The sequence below is a fragment of the Oncorhynchus gorbuscha genome, linkage group LG03 (genome assembly GCF_021184085.1).
Source record: "Oncorhynchus gorbuscha isolate QuinsamMale2020 ecotype Even-year linkage group LG03, OgorEven_v1.0, whole genome shotgun sequence".
Taxonomy (NCBI): domain Eukaryota; kingdom Metazoa; phylum Chordata; class Actinopteri; order Salmoniformes; family Salmonidae; genus Oncorhynchus; species Oncorhynchus gorbuscha.
The window spans coordinates 52,787,216-52,809,064 of NC_060175.1; the positions used below are offsets into that span (position 1 = coordinate 52,787,216).

Below are 21,849 nucleotides of genomic sequence, written 5' to 3' on the forward strand. Positions count from 1 at the left end.
GTTACCTCTGGTTTCACAGTCATCTCCTGGTCATTTTTAAAGCTGACAATTCTTGTTATCACAGCAGTCCCAATCACAGAGAAAATGGTTTCAATTCATCAATGCCATCTGTAGCATAGGCTTGCTAACGATACCTGTAAATTGACCAAACTGCTGTGCTTATGGATCTCTGGGGGGAAAAAGGGCTTCCTTTTCCTCTTGTCAGCATTCAGGGTGCTGGAATTTGGATGAGCTCCATGTGTCTCTGTGTCTGCCAGACAAAGTACCGCAGGAGGCTGTGAATGAGAGGCAGAGACTGGAGGGATTCTTTTCAATATTTCAACACCTATTACCACAAATGTCCATGTCTTTAACAACCTGGACCTGAAGAGGTATTTCGTCTAAAAGGTCACTTCTTCTAAAAGGTTCAAACCACAAAAGACCCAGAACTTTTGAGAATGTGTTCATTGATTTTCACCGTGACGTGACTGTGAAATTCTATTTAGATAGCAATTCAAATGTTCTTGCATTGTGCCTGGTCAATATCACCGCGTGACAGAGAACAAATAAAATAATTAGAACACAGTGCTTCATTTTATTCTCAAGGGGGAGACTTTAGCACGTGGCAATTTTGGTTCTATTCTCCAGGGAAACATAACCCTCAGATGTGGTCCAGTTTAGACCCTCTAGTTAGTTGTGATGAAATAAGGTCCAGTTAATTGCAAGGGACTCTACTAGTAGCTGGCACCCTGCAGTCACATAATGACCATCGTAATAACAGACCAACATGAAGAGCGAGCCCACTACTGGGACCAAGGTAATGGCCTGACAATTATGTAGCCATTAATGCTATTGGAAAACATGTTTTAAGTGGTGTGTCCTTGACGTCGTTGTGTGTGTGTGTGTGTGTCTTAGTCACCTGAATGGCACTCTGTACATGTAACCAGGAGCATGTTACTGTAGAGCACTCAGCCACGGCACAGGGATATTTGTAGGGCGTGGTGATGCGATTCCAGGGCAGCATCAGGTGATTGTATTCCATTTTTCCTTGGAGATGATTGATAATGGAGCGCAGTGAATGTCTGTGTAATAATGGGTTAGGTGAGGAGAGGCAGAGAGGAGCTGTCTGCAGGGCACTGATAGTTGTCTCTTAATTCTGCCGGGGGAAAAACCTGCAGGATGATGCATCTGCTGCCTATTTGTATCCTCTGTTCCTGACTAGCATTTAGAGTTGGTGTTTTTAAACAGATTTGTTTTTAGACGGGTGACCTCTGTTCTTCTCTCAGAGGTGGTTTGAGCCTGCACGGCTCGCCACAGAGTCAAGTGTTCTGAGTGAAAAAGGGACAGGATATGAGACCATTCATCCATGTCAGAGATCTATGAATGTCAGAAGAATTAGCGGTGACAGGAAGCACATGGATTGTTTGAAGAGAACCAGACACGGGGTGGAAACTGATGACCCAGGTGGCTCTGAGGGATTAGGAGAGGTCACTTCATGTTCACCCAGGATTGTAATAGAGCATAGATAGTATAGAGCACATCTCCCTCTGTAACAGACAGCCTACTCTGTCCAGGCCCCAGAGGCTACAGTGGATGAGACACCACATGGCACCACAGAGAGCCTATCAGAGCTCTGAATGACACCCTACTGGGGAGCCTCTGCCCACTCTGCCTGAAGAGGTGCCTGCCATCAGGCATCCTGTATGCTCTCAGGCAAATCTCACTATTAACTCATGGCTGTTTACTCTAGCTATGACTATGCATGACTGCATTTCCTGCTGGTTGTTGGGAAAGCTTTTTCATCACAAATGGCCTGTGATATGAATGCGTTATTGGGGAATGAGCCGAATGAATAATCATGCTTATTATTACAATGAATTATTTCATACATGACGTTAGCAATAGAGAGAGACAGAGAAATAGCACATGACATGTATTTTTCCTTTGGTTGACAGGGCGGTCAATCGCCTGCTGTATGCACTCCTGTGATTCCTGACATCCTCGGGCAGTCATTTGGGTTAGTGGGAGCCCCACCACGGGTTTGTCTCATTATTTACCTAACCTTTGACCCCTCACGGCTAGAGTTTGACCAGCTAGAGAGGAAGGTTGTCCCTATGACCTATTCCCTGCATACCTGCACTTTCTAGCACAGATGACACACATACAGGGATGTACCACTGGAGTGACCGATCAGGATGTTTCTCCTAGGTTGAGGAACGGACTCAACTGACTATTCAAATAGGGAATAGTTTCCATGGTTCTCTGTTTACTTATTCATCTCTATGTTGATTTACACCCAAAGACAGACAGCTCCTGCATAAAGTCTCTCTGTCTCTCTCTCTCTCTCTCTCTCTCTCTCTCTCTCTCTCTCTCTCTCTCTCTGTCTCTCTGTCTCTCTGTCTCTCTGTCTCTCTGTCTCTCTCTCTCTCTCTCTCTCTCTCTCTCTGAGAGAGTCAGGGCTTATTCAGATTGAAGAGAGTTGTAGCAGAGGCATTGCAACAAAATGTCATTAACTTTACTATTTACATTATCAACATAATGTCATTAACTTTACTATTTACATTATCAACGCAATGTCACGTGCCAAGAGAGGGTTTGGGGACTTGAGCGATGGACATTCTTGCTCTGTAGCTCAAATTTAGTGGCCCTTTTTTGGTACGTCAGATTATCACAGGTGTCTGTAATTATCTCTGGCCTTATGTGCGGCCTTATCACATGTCAAATGTATGAAATAATTAAATAAGATGATTTTAAAATGTAACAATAATAATATGACAAAGCTGTAAAACACCCATGGACTTTTTCCACATCTTGTTATGTTACAGCCTGAATTTAAAATGGATTAAATTTTGATTTGTGTGTCACTGGCTTACACACAATACCCCATAATGTCAAAGTGGAATTGTTTTTATTATTTTTTTTTTTTACAAATGAAAAATGAAAAGCTGAAATGTCTTGAGTAAATAACTATTCAACCCTTTTGTTGGCAAGCCTAAATAAGTTCAGGAGTAAAAATCACATAAGTCACATAATAAGTTGCATGTACTCACTCTGTGTGCAATAATCATGAATTTCAAACATATATTCAACCATAAAGACCAGGGAGGATATCCAATGCCTCGCAAAAAAGGGCACCTATTGGTAGATATTGAATATCCCTTTGAGCATGGTGAAGTTATTAATTACACTTTGGATGGTGTTTCAATACACTCAGTCACTACAAAGATACAGGCGTCCTTCCTAACTCAGTTGCCGGAGAGGAAGGAAACCCGCTGAGGAATTTCCCCATGAGGCCAATGGTGACTTTAAAGAAATTAAAGAGTTTAATGGCTGTGACAGAAGTAAATTGAGGATGGTTCACTTTGTAGTTACTCCACAATACTAAGCTAATTGACAGAGTGAAAAGAAGGAAGCCTGTACAGAATAAAAATATTCCAAAACATGCATCCTGTTTGCAACAACTGACTAAAGTAATACTACAAAAAATGTGGCAACGCAATTAACTTTTTGTCCTGAATCTAAAGTTCTATGTTTGGGGCAAATCCAATAAAACACATTGCTGATGACCACTCTCCATATTTTCAAGCATAGTGGTGGCTGCATCATGTAATGGGTATGCTTGTAATCGTTAAGGACTGGGGAGTTTTTCAGGATAAAAAGAAACGTATTGGAACTAAGCACAGGCAAAATCCTAGAGGAAAACCTGGTTTAGTCTGCCTTCTTCCAAACACTTCTAAAACACAAGGCCAAATCTAAACTGGGTTTGCTTACTAAGAAGTCAGTGTAATGTACCTGAGTGGCCAAGTTACAGTTTTGATTTAAATCTGCCTGAAAATCTATGGCAAGACTTAAAAATGGTTATCTAACAATGATCAACAACCAATTTGACAGAGCTTGAAGAATTTTGAAAAGAATAAGGGGCAAATAGTGTACAATATATGTGTGCAAAGCTCTTAAAGACTTTGCTCTAAGAGCTGTAATTGCTACCAAAGGGGGTTCTAACATGTATTGACTCAGTATTGACAGTGTGAATACTTATGTCAATGAGATATTTCTGTATTTCATTTTCAATACATTTGTAAAGAATTCAAAAAACATGCTTTCACTTTTTCAGTTTAAGGTATTGTGTCTATATGGTTGAGAAAAAAAATGTATTTAATCCATTTTGAATTCAGTCTGTAACAAAATGAGGAATAAGTCAAGGGGTATGAATAAAGCATCACTTTTGGCCATGTATTATGATGACATTTTGTAAAGTTTTTGTTCGTTTTGGTCTTCAGCAAACTTTTTTCCGGACGTTTGTGCACACAGAAAATGTCTACGCCCCTTCGTCGGTGATTGGTCAACAGTAGGGATTCTTCAATAAAGTGTGTGTTCAACAAGAGTCTAATCGTTTTCAGCAACAACAAAAATTGTTAGATTTGAAATTGTGTGACTAAGATCTCCTCTGCAAAAACATCAGATATCTTGAGTTATTTTACTCAGATTAATTCCTAGTCTTTTGAGGAAGCGTATACTGGCTACGGCAAATCAAGATGGACAAACAGTACTATTGCCGTTTTTTTTTCTAGTTTTTCAAGCGAAGGTCTTTTAAGGGAGTATTCCTTGAGAAAGAAATGTGTGCACACACTAATGGATGAAAAAACCCTTGCCGAGTCTAAAAATAACAAAAACATCACAAAATGTCATCATAATAAACTACATGACCAAAATTACGCTATGTAAGTCGCTCTGGATAAGAGCGTCTGCTAAATGACTTAAATATAAATGTAAATCTATATACACTACCGTTCAAAGTTTGGTGTCACTTAGAAATGGCCTTGTTTTTGAAAGACAAGCACATTTTCTGTCCATTTAAAATAACATGATCAATTAGCCTTTTAAAATGATAAACTTGTATTAGCTAACACAACGTGCCATTTCCAGCTACAATAGTCATTTACAACATTATTTCTGATCAATTTTAATTGACAAATGTGATTTTCTTTCAAAAACAAAGACATTTCTAAGTGACCCCAAACTTTTGAACTGCAGCATATACAAAAGTATGTGGACACCCCTATAATTTAGTGGATTCGGCTATTTCAGCTACACCCGTTGCTGACAGTTGTATAAAATCGTGCACACACCCACGCAATCTCCATAGACAAACATTGGCAGTAGAATTACCTTACTGAAGAGCTCAGTGATTTTCAATGTGTCACTGCCATAAGATGTGACTGTCACGACTCCTCCCCCTGTTCGGGCGGTGGTGGTCGTCGTCGCCGGTCTACTAGCTGCCACCGATCCCTTTTCTTTTTCGTTTGGTTTTGTCTGTCTTGTGCTCACCTGTGTCTAGTTTAGGCTAATCAGTGGGGTATTTCATCTCGCCCTACCCGCTAGGTTTTGTACGGGATTGTTTGTGTTACTGTCGTTGGTTTGGATTGCGTTTTGTTTTTTCTTTTAAACAGGTGTATTTAACGGGACTGTTTTCCCGCACGTTAGTTTAGTCAGAGGAGTGTGTTTCCTCCGTTTTCGTCTGGACTGCGTTCCTGTTTCTTAGTGGCTGCGGTTGTGGTCCTGTACCTGTTGATGGACTTGTAAATAAACGCCCTTCTTGGACTTCTTGCTCTCCTGCGCCTGACTCCACACCGACCTCTCCTAGGGAGAATCTGACAGCCACCTTTCTAACAAGTCAGTAAAATGTATGCCCGGCTAGAGCTGCCCCGGTAAACTGGAAGTGCTGTTATTGTGAACTGGAAATATCTTGGAGCAACAACGGCTCAGCCGTGAAGTGGTAGGCCACACAAGCTCACAGAAAGGGACCGCCAAGGACTGAAGCGCGTAGAATGTAAAAGGCGTCTGTCCTCGGTTGCAACACTCACTACCGGGTTTCCGTGTCCGAGCAGCCGCACACAAGCCTAAGATCAGCATGTGCAATGCCAAGCTTTGGCTGGAGTTGTGTAAAGCTTACCACCATTAGTGTCCGGAGCAGTGGAAACGTGTTCTGTGGAGTGATGAATCACGCTTCACCATCTGGCAGTCCGACGGACGAATCTGGGTTTGACGGGTGCCAGGAGAACGCTAACTGCCCGAATGCCTAGTGTAAACTGTAAAGTTTGGTGGACGAAGACCCTTTTCTGTGTCAGCATGACAATGCCCCGGTGCGCAAAGCGAGATCTAATGGAAAGCCTTCCCAGAAGAGTGGAGGCTGTTATAGCAGCAAAGGGGGGACTGACTCCATATTAATGCCCATGATTTTGGAATGAGATGTTCGACATGCAGGTGACCACACACTTTTGGTAATGTTGTGTATATGCACAAACTGTTCCGAATATTTTCAGATGGGAAGCGTGCCGAGTTGAGCTAGGCACCAGCAGAACCGGAGCCTGCTGAAGGCTTTAGTCTCAGTGCCGACCCCTCTCTTCATTATCCCCCGCTAAGGAACACAGCCGGCCAGCATGGAGCCTGAGGCTATGTTGCCTGCTTCCCTGCCTGTTACCCAATCTCCATATTAAACACCCAGGGAAAGGTCAGCAGGCAGGGAAGTGAGGGGGAAGAATAACACCACAACAACATCCCGGAGAGAAAGCGATGGGAGGGGAAGGAAGGGGGCGTCAATGAACTGGAAAAAATACCATAAGGCCACAAAAGTAAAACTGCCCAAACCTGCAGACTAGGAGAAGAGTGTGTGAATGACTTCAGGTTTTTTTCCGGATCAAAAAATTGTTTTGGTGGTGGTAGGTCTGTGGCGGTCATGAAATGTTGTCAGTCGGTTATTGTCATGCCAAAGACTGCCGGTCTCTAACCGTTAATTAACATAAACATGTTTAGCATCTCCTTGCCTCCAGCATCGACATTAAAAAATGTTGAATCAATGTATTATTTCTTTTAGGCAGGTCTAAAGAAACATACGCTCTGCCTGTGCTCCATGCCATAGACTGTAGACTTTAGCAGACAAGATATGCTTATAAGTCCTGTGACATTATTTTATGTTATGTGATTTTAAAGTAAGAAGCATATAATTGAACTTAGCTGAATAAAATAGAACGGATATTTTTCCCATTCTGGAGCGTTTGAAGTGGCTATGTTAAGCATAAAGGCCAGTTATTTGGCAACTTTAGAATGTCTTAGAAATCCAAACGTATATGGGCTGCATGATGCAACTATGGGCTATTGATGATTTGAAAAAGTCGCTTGCTCTCTGTTCCTTGCCTCAGGCTGCACACGCTGGTCTCTCACCAAGTGATCATATTTTCACCCATCAGACTATTCTCAATTTAATCTGGTCTTTACTAATATGTAAAATGAGTTTCTATTTAGAATGGTCCATTATGAAATGGACAGGAACAGGTGCAGGAACAGGAATAGGTGCAGGAATCAAATCAAATTTGATTTATATAGCCCTTCGTACATCAGCTGATATCTCAAAGTGCTGTACAGAAACCCAGCCTAAAACCCCAAACAGCAAGCAATGCAGGTGTAGAAGCACGGTGGCTAGGAAAAACTCCCTAGAAAGGCCAAAACCTAGGAAGAAACCTAGAGAGGAACCAGGCTATGTGGGGTGGCCAGTCCTCTTCTGGCTGTGCCGGGTGGAGATTATAACAGAACATGGCCAAGATGTTCAAATGTTCATAAATGACCAGCATGGTCGAATAATAGTAAGGCAGAACAGTTGAAACTGGAGCAGCAGCATGGCCAGGTGGACTGGGGACAGCAAGGAGTCATCATGTCAGGTAGTCCTGGGGCATGGTCCTAGGGCTCAGGTCAGTTGAAACTGGAGCAGCAGCGTGGACTGGGGACAGCAAGGAGTCATCATGTCAGGTAGTCCTGGGGCATGGTCCTAGGGCTCAGGTCCTCCGAGAGAGAGAAAGAAAGAAGGAGAGAATTAGAGAACGCACACTTAGATTCACACAGGACACCGAATAGGACAGGGGAAGTACTCCAGATATAACAAACTGACCCTAGCCCCCCGACACAAACTACTGCAGCATAAATACTGGAGGCTGAGACAGGAGGGCTTAGGAGACACTGTGGCCCCATCCGAGGACACCCCCGGACAGGGCCAAACAGGAAGGATATAACCCCACCCACTTTGCTAAAGCACAGCCCCCACACCACTAGAGGGATATCTTCAACCACCAACTTACCATCCTGAGACAAGGCTGAGTATAGCCCACAAAGATCTCCGCCACGGAACAGGTGCAGGAACAGGTGCAGGTGCAGCAACAGGTACAGCAACAGGTGCAGCAACAGGTACAGCAACAGGTGCAGCACCAGGTACAGGAACAGGTGCAGGAACAGGTACAGGAACAGGTGCAGGTGCAGGAACAGGTACAGGAACAGGTGCAGGATTAGGTGCAGGAACAGGTACAGGTACAGGTGCAGCAACAGGTACAGGAACAGGTACAGGTACAGGTGCAGCAACAGGTGCAGGAACAGGTGCAGGAACAGGTACAGGTGCAGCAACAGGTGCAGGAACAGGTGCAGGAGAAAAAAAGACATATCCTCTATTTGGTTGACTACTCCAGCTATTTAATGAAACTGTTGACAGCCCCTCTCTCTGTGTGCCCGAGAAAGGAATGCAGTAGAGAAGGGAGTGGTGAGATATACCGCAACAGCCCTAGGTGGTGGGTGTGGCAGGGGGCGCGGTCGACCTGTAATTATTATTATTATTATTAATGGCAGAAAAAAAACACCTGGGTTGTGTCCAGTTTGAGATGAGGTACAGCACTGCAGATGGTTAAAAGGAGCCAATGGAAAGAGAGATGTTTAAAACTCTGTACCCTGAAGGTCAGGCCTATGACTACTAGACTGGCCAATGTGATGATATTGTACTGCATATAAACACATGTCATTTCATAGGTGAGGAGGCTTTGGTCACCCTCACAAAGTTAGAACACTGAATTATAGGGTCTCTATGGCTTTGGTAGCTCTTCGTATTAGTTGAGATATGAACTTTGATTCGTCCCACCCTGTCTTTTCATTGTTGTACACCAGCTATAGCTCCAGTATGTTACCAGCCTGGGAATGTTTTTTCTCAGAACTCAAACACGTGTATTCTTTAACGAGAAGAACCACAGATCAATATCAGGGTCCTAAAGCCATCTTCTGAGGAAATGGTTTCACTTTTTGTTGTTTGGCTCCTGCTCTAGAAAATGACTCGATGGCACAATAGGGATATTGCTGCCTCCTCTCCTGTGAAAATGTTTTTCTTTTATATCCCCTCATAGCAGAATGAGGGAGAGGAGGAGGAGGAGGTGGTGGTGGTGGTGGTGAAGGAAGAGGAGGAAGGAGTGGGGGAGGAGAACGTGGAGGAAGGGAGAGGATAGTATAATTAAGCAATAAGCCCCGAGGAGGTGTGGTAAATGGCCAGTATACCAGGCTACGGTATACGCTGAGTGCCTGGATACAGCCCTTGGAAGTGGTATATTGGCCATATACCACAAACCCCCAAGGTGTCTTCTTGCTATTATAAACTGATTACCAATGTAATTAGAACAGTAAAAAGTCATTTTCTGTCATACCCGTTGAATATTGTCTGATATACCACAGCTTTCAGACAATCAACATCCAGGACCCAAATTACCCAGCTTATAATGAGAGTTATCTGGTTCTGTCCTCTGTTCATTTTTTTGGAGGTGGAAATGACATGAGTTTATGAAAACCAAACTATCAGTGGAGAGAAGTAGAGTAGTGCAGAGGGCAGCAGATGAGGCTTTTACCAGTAGAGCTCATCACACACAGCAGAGGTCTATTCGACCCAGTAGTCATTTCCTGCAGCCAAGTGACCAAAACGCCCTCTAGTGGTCTCATGGGTGGAATTGTATTAATATTTTTTTATTTATTTAATAGTTAATCAACTTTTATTTTATTTTATTAACATAGAAAATCCAGTGTTACTATGTCATACAATTATGTTATATTTCAGTCTTCTGTGATGTATATCAAGTGTAATATTGGGATGCAAACTCAAAATTGAATACATTTCAACTCAGAATCTGACATGATACAAGTGTCTTCTTTTTTAAGCCCATAACCATGTGTGTGAGGTGTATACTTTTGTTTCAAAGTAGATTTGTTTAAGACTACCTACACTCAGCAAAAAAAACGTCCCTTTTTCAGGACCATCTTTCAAAGATAATTCGTAAAAATCCAAATAACTTTACAGATCTTCATTGTAAAGGGTTTAAACATTGTTTCCCATGCTTGTTCAATGATCCATAAACAATTAATGAACATGCACCTGTGGTAGTTAACGGTAGTTAAGACACTAACAGCTTACAGACGGTAGGCAATTAAGGTCACAGTTATGAAAACTTAGGACATTAAAGAGGCCTTTCTAGTGACTCTGATGTTCGGATTTGCGTTTATCGTTGAAGGAATGAGCATTTCACCGAGGCCTATACTCTGGAGCTGGATCGATTTTGGAGGTGGAGGTTCCGTCATGGTCTGGGGCAGTGTGTCGCAGCATCATCGGACTGAGCTTGTTGTCATCACAGGCAATCTCAACGCTGTGCGTTACAGGGAAGACATCCTCCTCCCTCATGTGGTACCCTTCCTGCAGGCTTATCCCGACATGACCCTCCAGCATGACAATGCCACCAGCCATACTGCTCGTTCTGTGCGTGATTTCCTGCAGGACAGGAATGTCAGTGTTCTGCCATGGCCAGCGAAGAGCCCGGATCTTAATCCCATTGATTACGTCTGGGACCTGTTGGATTGGAGGGTGGGGGCTAGGGCCATTCCTCCCAAAAATGTCTGGGAACTTGCAGGTGCCTTGGTGGAAGAGTGGGGTAACATCTCACAGCAAGAACTGTCAAATCTGGTGCAGTCCATGAGGAGGAGACGCACTACAGGTCTTAATGCAGCTGGTGGCCACACCAGATACTAACTGTTACTTTTGACCCCCCCCCCCCCCCCTTTGTTCAGGGACACATTATTCAATTTCTGTTTGTCACATGTCTGTGAAACTTGTTCAGTTTGTCTCAGTTGTTGAATCCTGTTATGTTAATACAAATATTTACTCATGTTAAGTTGGCTGAAAATCAACGCAGTTGACAGTCAGAGGACGTTTCTTTTTTTGCCGAGTTTATAAACACTCGGAGTGACCCTGATTCAGCCCACTGCAGTAATAGGTTAAACCACTGTACTAGACACAAAATGTCTTGAGAGAGAGAGAGAGAGAGAGAGAGAGAGAGAGAGAGAGAGAGAGAGAGAGAGAGAGAGAGAGAGAGAGAGAATTGAATCAGGGGACAGTCTGTATTGAAAAAGGGTTATTTTTCCCAAAATTGTGAAACAAGCGAAAATCGATTAGCCATATTGTTAATTAGAATATTACCTGTCAAACTTAACTGCATCTATAAAGGCTCTGCCAATTCCAAAGTTGTTTGTTTTTGAAAGCCTCTCAGCTGTGTGTATAGGGGTGACGTCACACGTTTAATGCAAACTCAGTGACTCTTTCTCTCTCTTTTCTCACTCTGTGGCACACGCCGGACGACACACACAGTACACATATTCATTACTTGTATGCGTCATGTTAGTTACCCCTGGCTGTGTAAACCTAAATAGCAACTGTCCTTCTGCCTTAGAAAGACATCTTCCTGAAATGATTTGTCTTCAACATAACACTGTTGCTAGTCTCTTTTGTTGGTCTGATGTCATGTGTTCTATTGTGTTGTCTCTGACAGATCATAGGCAGAAGTCGGTGGTGAGCGAGATCTGTTACCAGACAGAGATCTCCAGCCTCATGGACTTTGGCACCCCAGACTCCTCGCTCGACAAAGGTAGGGTGTTGCCTTGGAAATACAGGGTGTTGCCTTGGTGATGGAAGGAAGTGTGTGCATGGTGATTGATCCCGGGAGTTAAGACTGAGACACAGACCTGTCAGCTGGGTGCACACAGACCGGAGCAGAGGCCTGTGATGTGGAAGTGTCTGTCTGTCTGTCTGTCTGTCTGTCTGTCTGTCTGTCTGTCTGTCTGTCTGTCTGTCTGTCTGTCTGTCTGTCTGTCTGTCTGTCTGTCTGTCTGTCTGTCTGTCTGTCTGTCTGTCTGTCTGTCTGTCTGTCTGTCTGTCTGTCTGTCTGTCTGTCTGTCTGTCTGTCTGTCTGTCTGTCTGTCTGTCTGTCTGTCTGTCTGTCTGTCTGTCTGTCTGTCTGTCTGTCCGTCCGTCCGTCCGTCCGTCCGTCCGTCCGTCCTCCCTCTCTCTCTGTGTCGGAGAAGAATCTGATAATATGTCTAACTGGATCCAGGGCCTTAAAGGACTTACAGCAGACTGTGTTATATACTATAGGCAAGTATACGGCGCACAGGGTTAATCATCTGCTTGGTATTGTACTGTATACACCCAATTCTGTGCTGGGACCCAATACTGTATGAGTTACAGTGAAACATTGATAGGAGAGCTGAATGGGGAGAGAGGGGCAGATGTAACCTCTTCACATTGTATTGCTGAATAGACAAGAGTGTTATTGATGATCATCATTGTTGTATTGTGCCGATGCCTATTTGTGCCCTAATCACTGCCTTCAGTTTGAGTTAAATGGCATCTCATTTTCCCTCCAAAGATGTCTCTGAATAAAGGCTCTCTGTCTTTGTTGTGATCTGTAATGATATTGGCCACTAAGGAAGAACATTATAAAGAGTATTGATCACCTGAAGCTTGTTGATGAATCTGTAAGTCTCGAGGGCATTTCATTTTCTCCTGCTTAATCACTCCCATTATTCTTTACCACGTTGCCAGAAAGCCACAAGTGTTGCCCGGAATTGTAATTTTCATCTTTTCATCAGATACAGCCCCTTGAAGCAGCAGAAGTGCACTCTCAGGCCATTAAATTAGCCTCATGACATTTCCATCAGCCCTGGACAGAGGTGGTATCTGTCTAGAGTCACTCCTCCCCTTCTCCATCCCTCCTTCATCCCTCTCTCCTTCCCTCCCTTCTTCCCCTCCCAGCTAACGTCTTAATGCCGGTCTTTCTCAGCTCTCCATCAACATTCTTCTGTGCTGATAATGCAGAGCGACAGATCAACTGGTGCGGCTGGAGAACAGGGGCAGCGGAGAGAGAGGGGGAGCGAGAAAAAGAGAGAGCATGAGTTATTACACAGATAAATGGACTTTTCCTAGCTTATGTAAATTATGCTCGGATCGATGACACAGAGATTCAGTGAGTTGAGCCCTGAAATCAAGGACAGTAGTGAAAGGACTGAGGATGAGTAGTGAAAAGACTTGAGGATGAGGGACTGAGAAAGGATGAAGACAAAAGAGCAGTGACATGAGAAGGGTAACCACGAGTAAAGATATCAGTAAAATGATTCCGGCTGCACTGAAACGAAAGGCTGTAACAATGGGCTGTATCTCAGGAACGCGCGTCACACTCACAGCCCTAAATGGGCGGCGAACGAATAAGAACGAATGCGAATGAATAACACATGAATGACACATGACTGTGATTCTTGAGCAGTCAGTCAGGCACTCAGTCCGTGATTGACAGATCCATTTGCCTCAGTTGACAAGCATCTGGATTGATGGTATACTTGTCCTCATGCCTACAACACCGAGGTAACACTCTCTCTCTCTCTCTCTCTCTCTCTCTCTCTCTCTCTCTCTCTCTCTCTCTACCTCTCTCTCTCTCTCTCGCTCTCTCGCTCTCTCTCTCGCTCTCTCGCTCTCTCTCTCTCTCTCTCTCTCTCTCTCTCCTCTCTCTCTCTCTCTCTCCCACTCATACGTGTATTCTATATTTGAGACACACAGTTATTCTGTATTACTACTACAGGCTTGGCAGGGGGAAATAGCCCTGTATTCGCCAAGCAATTCAATTCTGTGATGGAATCAAAAGACATTTCAAAGCTGTTTTTGAGGATGAAGAAAGTTGCTTGTTTACCGTGTTAGAGTTGGTCCAACACTTTCCGTTGATACAAACAGCAGATTTACCCTGATTTGATCTCTCGGGAAGCATGAAACATAAACAATTATTTTCCATTCAAACGTTGTTTTTCCCGGTTACGATAAGGCAACACGTCGCTACTAAGCTACGTTATTTCAGTTATTTAAATGGCCTGTTGGAAGTCTTGCAGATGTCCTACCCCCGCCCAGTGTCCACCTCTTCCAACCGAGACTGGTCTTACCTCTGCTCCTCTAGTACTTGGCTGCCCCCTGTCCCTATTCCTGTCCCTGGGCCTGAGGCTAAAACTCTAACTCTATTAGCTCTGTGATTGTGTCCACACTCATCCAGCCCTGCCTCTGACAGCCAGTCCCTTGAGCCCTGGGACTGGGAGACAACACCAGCACTTCCTGGGTTGAGGTCTCACACTAACAACCCCAGTGCTGTGGCTGCAATTGTTTTGGTTTACCTTCATTTATGACCCCGGAAAACATTGCAGGCCTCGTCATGCTGCAGGCTATAGAGTAACAAAGTCCAAACATTTGTGCGTGGCCGGGATAGGTCACATGATCAGGGGAAAACTCCTGTCCCTCGTTTCTTCAGTACTGTCTATTATTTCCAGGCCAGGCGTCCTATATAAACATGTGAACACGCTCTGGTGTGACTTATGGTCAAATTGTCCATAAGGGCAGTGTGTTCCGTAGGGGTGTTGTTCTCTGTGCGGTAGGTGATCTCTTCAGTAGAGTACATTATGTCCTGTGAAAGAGAGATCTCTTTGTCACTGTGTCGTTCAGCTCGCTGCCATTAGGTAGAAGTGCTATAGCAGTGACTCATCTGCCTCACCACCTGAGGCTCCAGGTACGCCCTCCCTCGGGTTGAGAGAGAGTAATCATGTCAGTGCACACTGGTCCACCTCCCTACAGCAGCAGCTGGAAGGGGTTAAAAAGAGGAGGGGCAAGAGAGGTTTGGAATGGAAACGGCCTCTGGGCGTGTACCAGAACAGGTAGAGAAAAGGGGAGGAGAGAGAGAGAGAGAGAGAGAATAAGCCAATGATAGAGGGAGATAGCGAGAGAAAACATGGAGAGTACAGACAAAACAGGCTCCCTCTCTCGGGGGAACACTTCCTTAGTAACCTGGCTGGGTGGAGCCAATGGCCAGAGCTGGGAGCGGCTGAGCGAGAGGCTGCTGTGGTGTGGTGTGTTCTCTACGGTGTCTTTCTGAATGGTGTTTGTCTGAGGTGGGCTCCTCTGCTATGAGAACACACACCAGCACTGACCGTGGAGCCCAGTGGAGAACGGGGAGGAGGAGGACATGAGGTCCGACAGGGAGGAGGGGACATCCGGTGAGTGAGAGAGAGGGGGAACGAGGGAAGAAAGAGTAGTGGGTTTAGATGATCGTAGCGGGTTGGTTTAGGCCAGAGCTCTGTTTCTACGGTAGAGGCGTGTGTGAGTTCATGAGTTTTGTTTTCACGTGTACTCACACTGTATTTATGAGAAGGAATTGGAATGATTCATGTAAACTCATTATCACCGTGTAACTAAATAAACATCTCGTCATTCGGCATTATTAGTAATATATTTACATAATATGTTACTATACATAATGTTACTATATATGGAAAGGTTGTGTTAGCAACACACTATTGACTGTAAATGAAAGTTGGTTGGTGTGTAATTTTTGAAAAAAACATTTCTTGGTAGTCGGTCCGCAACACAATTTTGTTTATTTGTTTTACATATAAACAAATGAGGTTGATCTGGATCTGACATGTACGTTGGTTCATATGTTAATCCCTTAATCTGACATAAGCATATGAAACTCCTGGAGTGAGTCTAGTCTGGGGAATTAAGGGAGATATTTGGTGATGAGCAGCTCAGTCAACCAAGCACAAATCGCCTACGTATTTGAGAGATGATAAGTCCGGCATATCCATAGACATAGCACTGACCTCGTCCACGTATTCCTATGGAAAAACGATGGCACGTGAAGCTGGAAGTATTTGGATTTGAAGCGTACCATATTGCTGAATGGCGCAAAAATATCACTAAGGATTATGGGGAAAGTAGTCAAAACGAGCAAAGGATCATGGTCGATGTAGTCATTTTCATCCTGCCTGACAGAGTCAACTTGGTTTTAATGTCTATGAACCTGATGCTAGCCTACTGTTCGACCGTTGCAGAAGGTTAGTTTGAAACCTCAGCGTTACCTAGAACCTAGCCAGGTCAACATTGGGAAATGAAATGGACAGCAAATATTAACTATGGTCATCAGAATTAGGACTGATTCACTCTTTCGAGTGACGATCAGTTCAGTTATATAGAGAGCATGCCGGCATGGTGACTCTCTTTGTAAGATCTCACTTGAATGGTGGCAAAGTTAATAAGTACCCCATCTAGTCTCGATATTATATGACCACGATCCTTCCACCTGAAAGTAAAGCATGAATGGGCTACCATCACAACAACCCAACACAACTCGGTGAGGCTCGATTGGATTACCCCATGAGAAAAAGAGGACTGTATATACATGATGAAAGTGTTATGTGATTGTAAAACTATCTTCATAATCTGTGCAACCGCATCATTTTGTCATCGTGAAAAAAGACCCTCCGACATGGAACGTAGTTTTGAATTCAACGTGTATTCACTTAGAATTGCATACTAAATTGATAGTTCATACATAGTGTGAGCGCAATCCTCCATCTCCATGGCCGTCCTCCGCTCTGTCAACCCCGTAGACATTGGTCAGCCACTCCATCTCCACCAGTCAGGATGGGTAACTGTTGAACTTTCAGATAATTCATTGTGGGGGGGTCAAACTGGATCATAATAAACACATTTTATGAGCCCAAAATGTCCCCCCTCAATTTTTTTTATGTGGTGATCGTAATTTACATAGGCTTTCTATAGCAGACCAGGGCTTTTGGCACCGCTAGGTTGCTACGCAGTAGCCCACCAGCTGAGCATGTGACTTCACGCTGCAGACCGGACACTGGGGGCCCAGGGCCATATCCCAATGCTCTGGAATTGGTGTCATTTTATGTCTGGAGTTCTGTAGGTCCTACGAGTACTATCCAATCAGCATATTTCCCCAGCGTTCCCCCTAGAATTCATCCGCCCACCTTGACATTTGATGTGTTTGGCATTTTGATAGGAAATGGCAACCCACGGACACACCTACACTTCCATTAATGCAAGTGTTATCTGAGAGATCCTCCACCTGGAACCCTGGTAGACACGGTCTCTGTTGCAGTGACATGGTCCTTACTGCGTACACACTAGACTGCGTTTGTCTAGTGTGTGTGTGTGTGCGTGCGTGTGCGTGCGCGTGTTTGAGGAGATGAGTCCCGAGGATGATCCCGTTGGTTGTGTTGCGTGACTCCTCCGTACCCAGAGGTTCCTTTCCAAATTGAGAAGAGATGATGAGTGAGCCGCTGCAGCCAGATGGCACTATCAGAGACGGTCTCACACGCTGCTCCCGCAGCAGCTCACAGCAGGCCTTCATGATGGCATGCCCTGCAGTCCTTGACCAGTGGCCAGTCCACCTGGCTGGACCAGTCCAATGTGTTACAGCTCCATAGCGAGTGGAAGGCACAAGAAGGATGCACCGCCATTGGTTCTATCTTCCCGGGATATTCATGCGTTGGGCACTGCATTTCAACTCCGTCTCGGTGAAATATCCTCAACGGGGATGATAGTGGCTTGTGGCCATACTGAACACTCCCAGGGTTCAGTATAGTCTCATTGGGCAAGTCTCTTGTTCGGTGTTCAGTCACAGTCGGACCATGTACAGCGATATCATGTCATCGAACGAAGCCAGCTATGTTTCGATAGATTATTGGCGTTGTTGCGGTTGATAACTAGACTCTAGGCAGTCTGAGCTGAGCGGCCTTACCAGGTTCCGGCTGCTCTTCCAGCAGCACATCCCTGGCAGTGGGCCTAATCTTCCCATAATAAAAGTGTGAATCAATTACTACTATCTCCAGTTGGCATGCCTACACTGACCTCCGTTGTAATGTAAACTCACAGCAATTAATTCATGGCAGCTGTTCTCTATAGATATACCAACAGGGGCATGGATAAGCATGCGCACACAAACACGCGTATGCACACGCTCGCACACGCACACACACACACACACACACCTCTTTGTGGGTTCAGGCGTGTAGATTTACACACGCAGACTTTGAAATGTTCACCAGAGCTTCCGAACGGAATATGGGCCTCATATACAGTAAAATCATATCCGTTGTTGCCATGGTAAGAAAGACACACAAGTGAGGCGTAAACGCTTAACATATATGGAAGGAAACCCAGGGTCCACTCTCTAGCGCATTGTTTACGTTGGGCAGTGGATGTTGTGGTTAAGTAAGGTTGCGAGCCAGTGTCGATGTATAATTCATGTTCACATACATTATAGAAGGGCCCTGTAATGTCCTGAGCGGGAAACGAACCTGCTGGTACTTATGTGCAGCCAGGTGCTATTCAGGGATCAACCAGCGACGGCTCATGTTGTGTTGTTTTCTGTTGCGTTGTGTGGTGTTATATTCTCTCACCCACTCGCGCTCATCCCTGGCCTTATAAATGGCTTAGGTACTAAGACAGCCCACAGGCTATCCAACCAACATGACTGACTATTGTAGAGAATCCCAACAAAGAGTTGTGGAGCAGGTTTAAAACAGCCACTAATCTCCCTGCTGCCTCCCACCCGCCAAAACTCCCCCTCGGATCCGAAACCCATCATTGACTGAATGAATGTGGTTGCTATTTTTGATGCAACCATTTCTATTGGCCTTCCTGTAGTATCATTTCTTGTTGATTCGATGTTATCCTCTTATGTAACGCCTGATATTTGGTTCATCCTCTTGACTTGAGATGTGAACCAAATGCTCTTTATTTTCATGGAGATTACAGGATGTCTCTTTGGAGACCGCTCTCATCAAGTCGCTCTGAACAGCCATTTTGTGATTCCTTCGACATGGTCTTATAATAGTCCTTTTAGACCAGTTTGCTTCATGGGAAATGAAATGAATAGTTTCGGAGCGGATAGTACGGCTATTGCAAGTGGTGAGTGAAGGACCTCGGTGACCAGTAGAATCCTGTCTGTATATCCTCCCAGCAGAGAGAGGGAGAGGGGTTTGTCTTAGGAACACGCCGGCTATTAATACGAAGGGCTCTATCTCATCCACACCCACACTTCTGTTTGACTATGAAGGATCGCTAGGCTCATATCATCTGCATGAGGAGTTGGATGAGGAGCAGCGGCCGATCTGTCATCCCCTCACGGCGATCCACAGTACAGCCTTCCTTTCCTGGGAGTCGTCTCCTCTACGCGGTAATGATCAGAGATGCAGAGCGCACCAGGCAGCCACGCACACTCGCATTAGTACGCACGCGAGCGCACATTCTCACACACACACACACACACCGATACAGACATCCAAGCATCACGTGACTCCTCCGTCACACACATAGAGCGGTTGGGAGTCTGGGGATGGAGGAGAGACAAAGAGACATGGATGCACAGATGCTCTGTGGCCTGGAGCAGACTATAATATGTAATATATTCATAACCATTGCCAGCTACCAAAACCTCACTGTAGGCATCCAAGCAACTTCATGAACCCCAGTAATGAAATACTAAATTAATCTAATTGAAAATTGGCTTCAGAAGTAAGGAGATGTCAAAGTGGAGGAAGCTTGGCCAGTCAGTTGACTACTGAATAGTTGTGTCATGAGAGGTCAGCGAGCCAGAGGGGGTTGGCCCAATGACTCCCTTTGATTGACAGCTGCCTGCAGCACCACAGCCAATGATGGGTCACGATAATCTCAGAGAGTTACAGGTGAATTCTATCTTAATGTAGCAGATGTAAAATAATCGCCTGAGCGGCTTCAGGCTTCGGCTCTTCTCTGCTTTTCTCCTGAAAACCAGATGCTTCCGGTTTCTACCGGCCCCCTGCTGACAGTGGGTTAATGCCCCATAATCAGCTGGAAGGCAGTTCACATCATCAACAAACATGCTAACATTTCTGACTGTTGTTGCTGGAGCAGCACGGAGACGTCCTGAGTTTCTGAAACATGCTGTGTAAACGATTGATATGTTTATCTTCCTAGTTAGATAAAAAATATTTAAAAAAGACTTATGAAAAGGATGGCGAAGGGGAGGCAGGCGCTTGTGGTGAACCATTGTAATGACGTTCTGAGCCGTGTTTTATGGTGGTCTACTCAATGAGTCACACAGGGGCTTTTGTTCAGTGCAGTTTGAACCTCCCCAGCATCCTTTCTGTGCTTTTATCAGCCGCTAACAACAGCATATTATTGTTAAATTAAAACTGAAAGGATTTGAAAGGGTTGAATATTTTGCTACTTAGTATCTCTAGTGACCTCAGTGCATTAGTGAATCATTCTCCAGGTAATAGTGACCTTTTTTTTACTACACTACAGTAATCTGCAATGCTACTGTAAAATATTGGTTGTCTGCACATTCTCTAAAAAGTCATTCATCTTCTCCCCCCAGCTCCAATTCCCCCTCTCCTCTCCATACTGGGTGTATTCGAGCTGTGCAGCACCAGCACAGACACACATGTTAATACACACGCTCCACACACACGCACACATGGATGTTGTATTGTAGATATGTGATAGTAGAGTCGTGGCCTGAGGGAACACACTTAACGTGTTGTGAAAAGTGTTATGAAATGGAATGGCGTGTAAATATTTTCAATTGTATGTCAATGCCTTAATGTCGCCGCCAAGGCAGCAGCTAATGAAGATCCTTAAAACATACATAAAACAAATACCAATCCCACCAGGGGAACACAGTGGGGAATAAGCAGTGTAGAGAGAAACAGGGCCCAAAATGTACGGGAGTGAAAATACCTCTCGTACATGTTTGATTTTTGTGGGAACTGACAATCAAATAGTAATCCAAGGATTGTGAAGGTTTTAAACATATTGCGAGATTACAACGTTCCTACTAATACTCTGCTTCTGCTTACCCAGTAAAACCTTTCCCTGTTCAGCCCTCCGCATACAGTAGAACATAATACAGTAACCGTGGCTAGAAATACAGGATCAATGCTCTTAAACGATGGCGCTTTATGGAATGTACTGAGTGAGTGTGTAACACTCCTCTCTGGTTTCCAGCCCAGTGATACTGTGCCAGATGTATACAGACATGTCGCTGTCACTCTCCAGACATACAGTGTGGAGTTCCATGTACTTTGTTCCGCACATGAACGGAAGTAGATCAACCAGGCTAAGCAGCATCCATCCAACAGTACCCACACTGTTTCTCAAATAGAGAAAGCGGCCCCTGCAGTGTATGTAAATGGATATTGAAAATCATCATTTACAAGGTTAATATTGCTGTTAAGTGCGCTGTTTTGTGCTGCAAGAATAATGTGGAATGTTTGAAAATGGAAATGTAAGAGAGTAATTCATGCACATATTTGAGTTAGGTGATTATATTTTCAAAGGACCGTGGTTTGCCTAATCATTCGCTGTAAGCTCTTTCTCTCTGTTGTTCATTGGCAAATTCCCTGCTATAACAAATCCGAAGAACGTGTTCCATTTATTACACGGAATATTGCAGCCGGGGATGCAAATCATACATTTTCATACCCCGGTCAATCTAACAGGGTCCGTGGAGATGCTTGTTAAGATGACAGAGGTCTGCACAAGTTAACCACTGTGTAATGGACAGTTTCACACTGTATTAAAATGTCGTGTCTTTGCAAGAGTACAGTTCCACGCAGTTAGGACAATGCCGGTGGATATTTATAGTAAACACAGTGTAGCTGAGATTTGAAGGACAAATTTGGTGTCACTCCGGGTAGCCATTGTGGCTACCTGGAACAAGAGAGGAGGAATGACCAAAGCCTCTGGCATAGTAACAGATGCAGACGGCGGCGACACCCGTCCAGACATTCCTACAGAGCAGATAGCTGTTGTCAAGCATGTGTTTGACACTCGTATCAAACACACAGCACGGGCACCTAGCTCGTGCCTCT

At 44.5% G+C, this 21,849-nt stretch overlaps 1 protein-coding gene across 8 annotated transcripts in view; it reads left to right on the top strand.

Moving 5' to 3' along the window:
- Positions 1–21,849, top strand: part of kaznb (kazrin, periplakin interacting protein b) — a 162,726-nt gene that overhangs the window by 108,552 nt on the left and 32,325 nt on the right. For 5 of the 8 annotated variants that reach the window (XM_046342912.1, XM_046342911.1, XM_046342919.1 and 2 more), the window contains one exon: positions 11,649–11,744. In XM_046342912.1, coding sequence (XP_046198868.1) covers positions 11,649–11,744 — 96 coding nt within the window. Of the gene's footprint in view, positions 1–1,956; positions 2,019–11,648; positions 11,745–15,131; positions 15,181–19,147; positions 19,173–21,849 lie in introns of those variants that run through there. The other 3 variants (XM_046342915.1, XM_046342916.1, XM_046342917.1) reach the window with 3 other exon arrangements.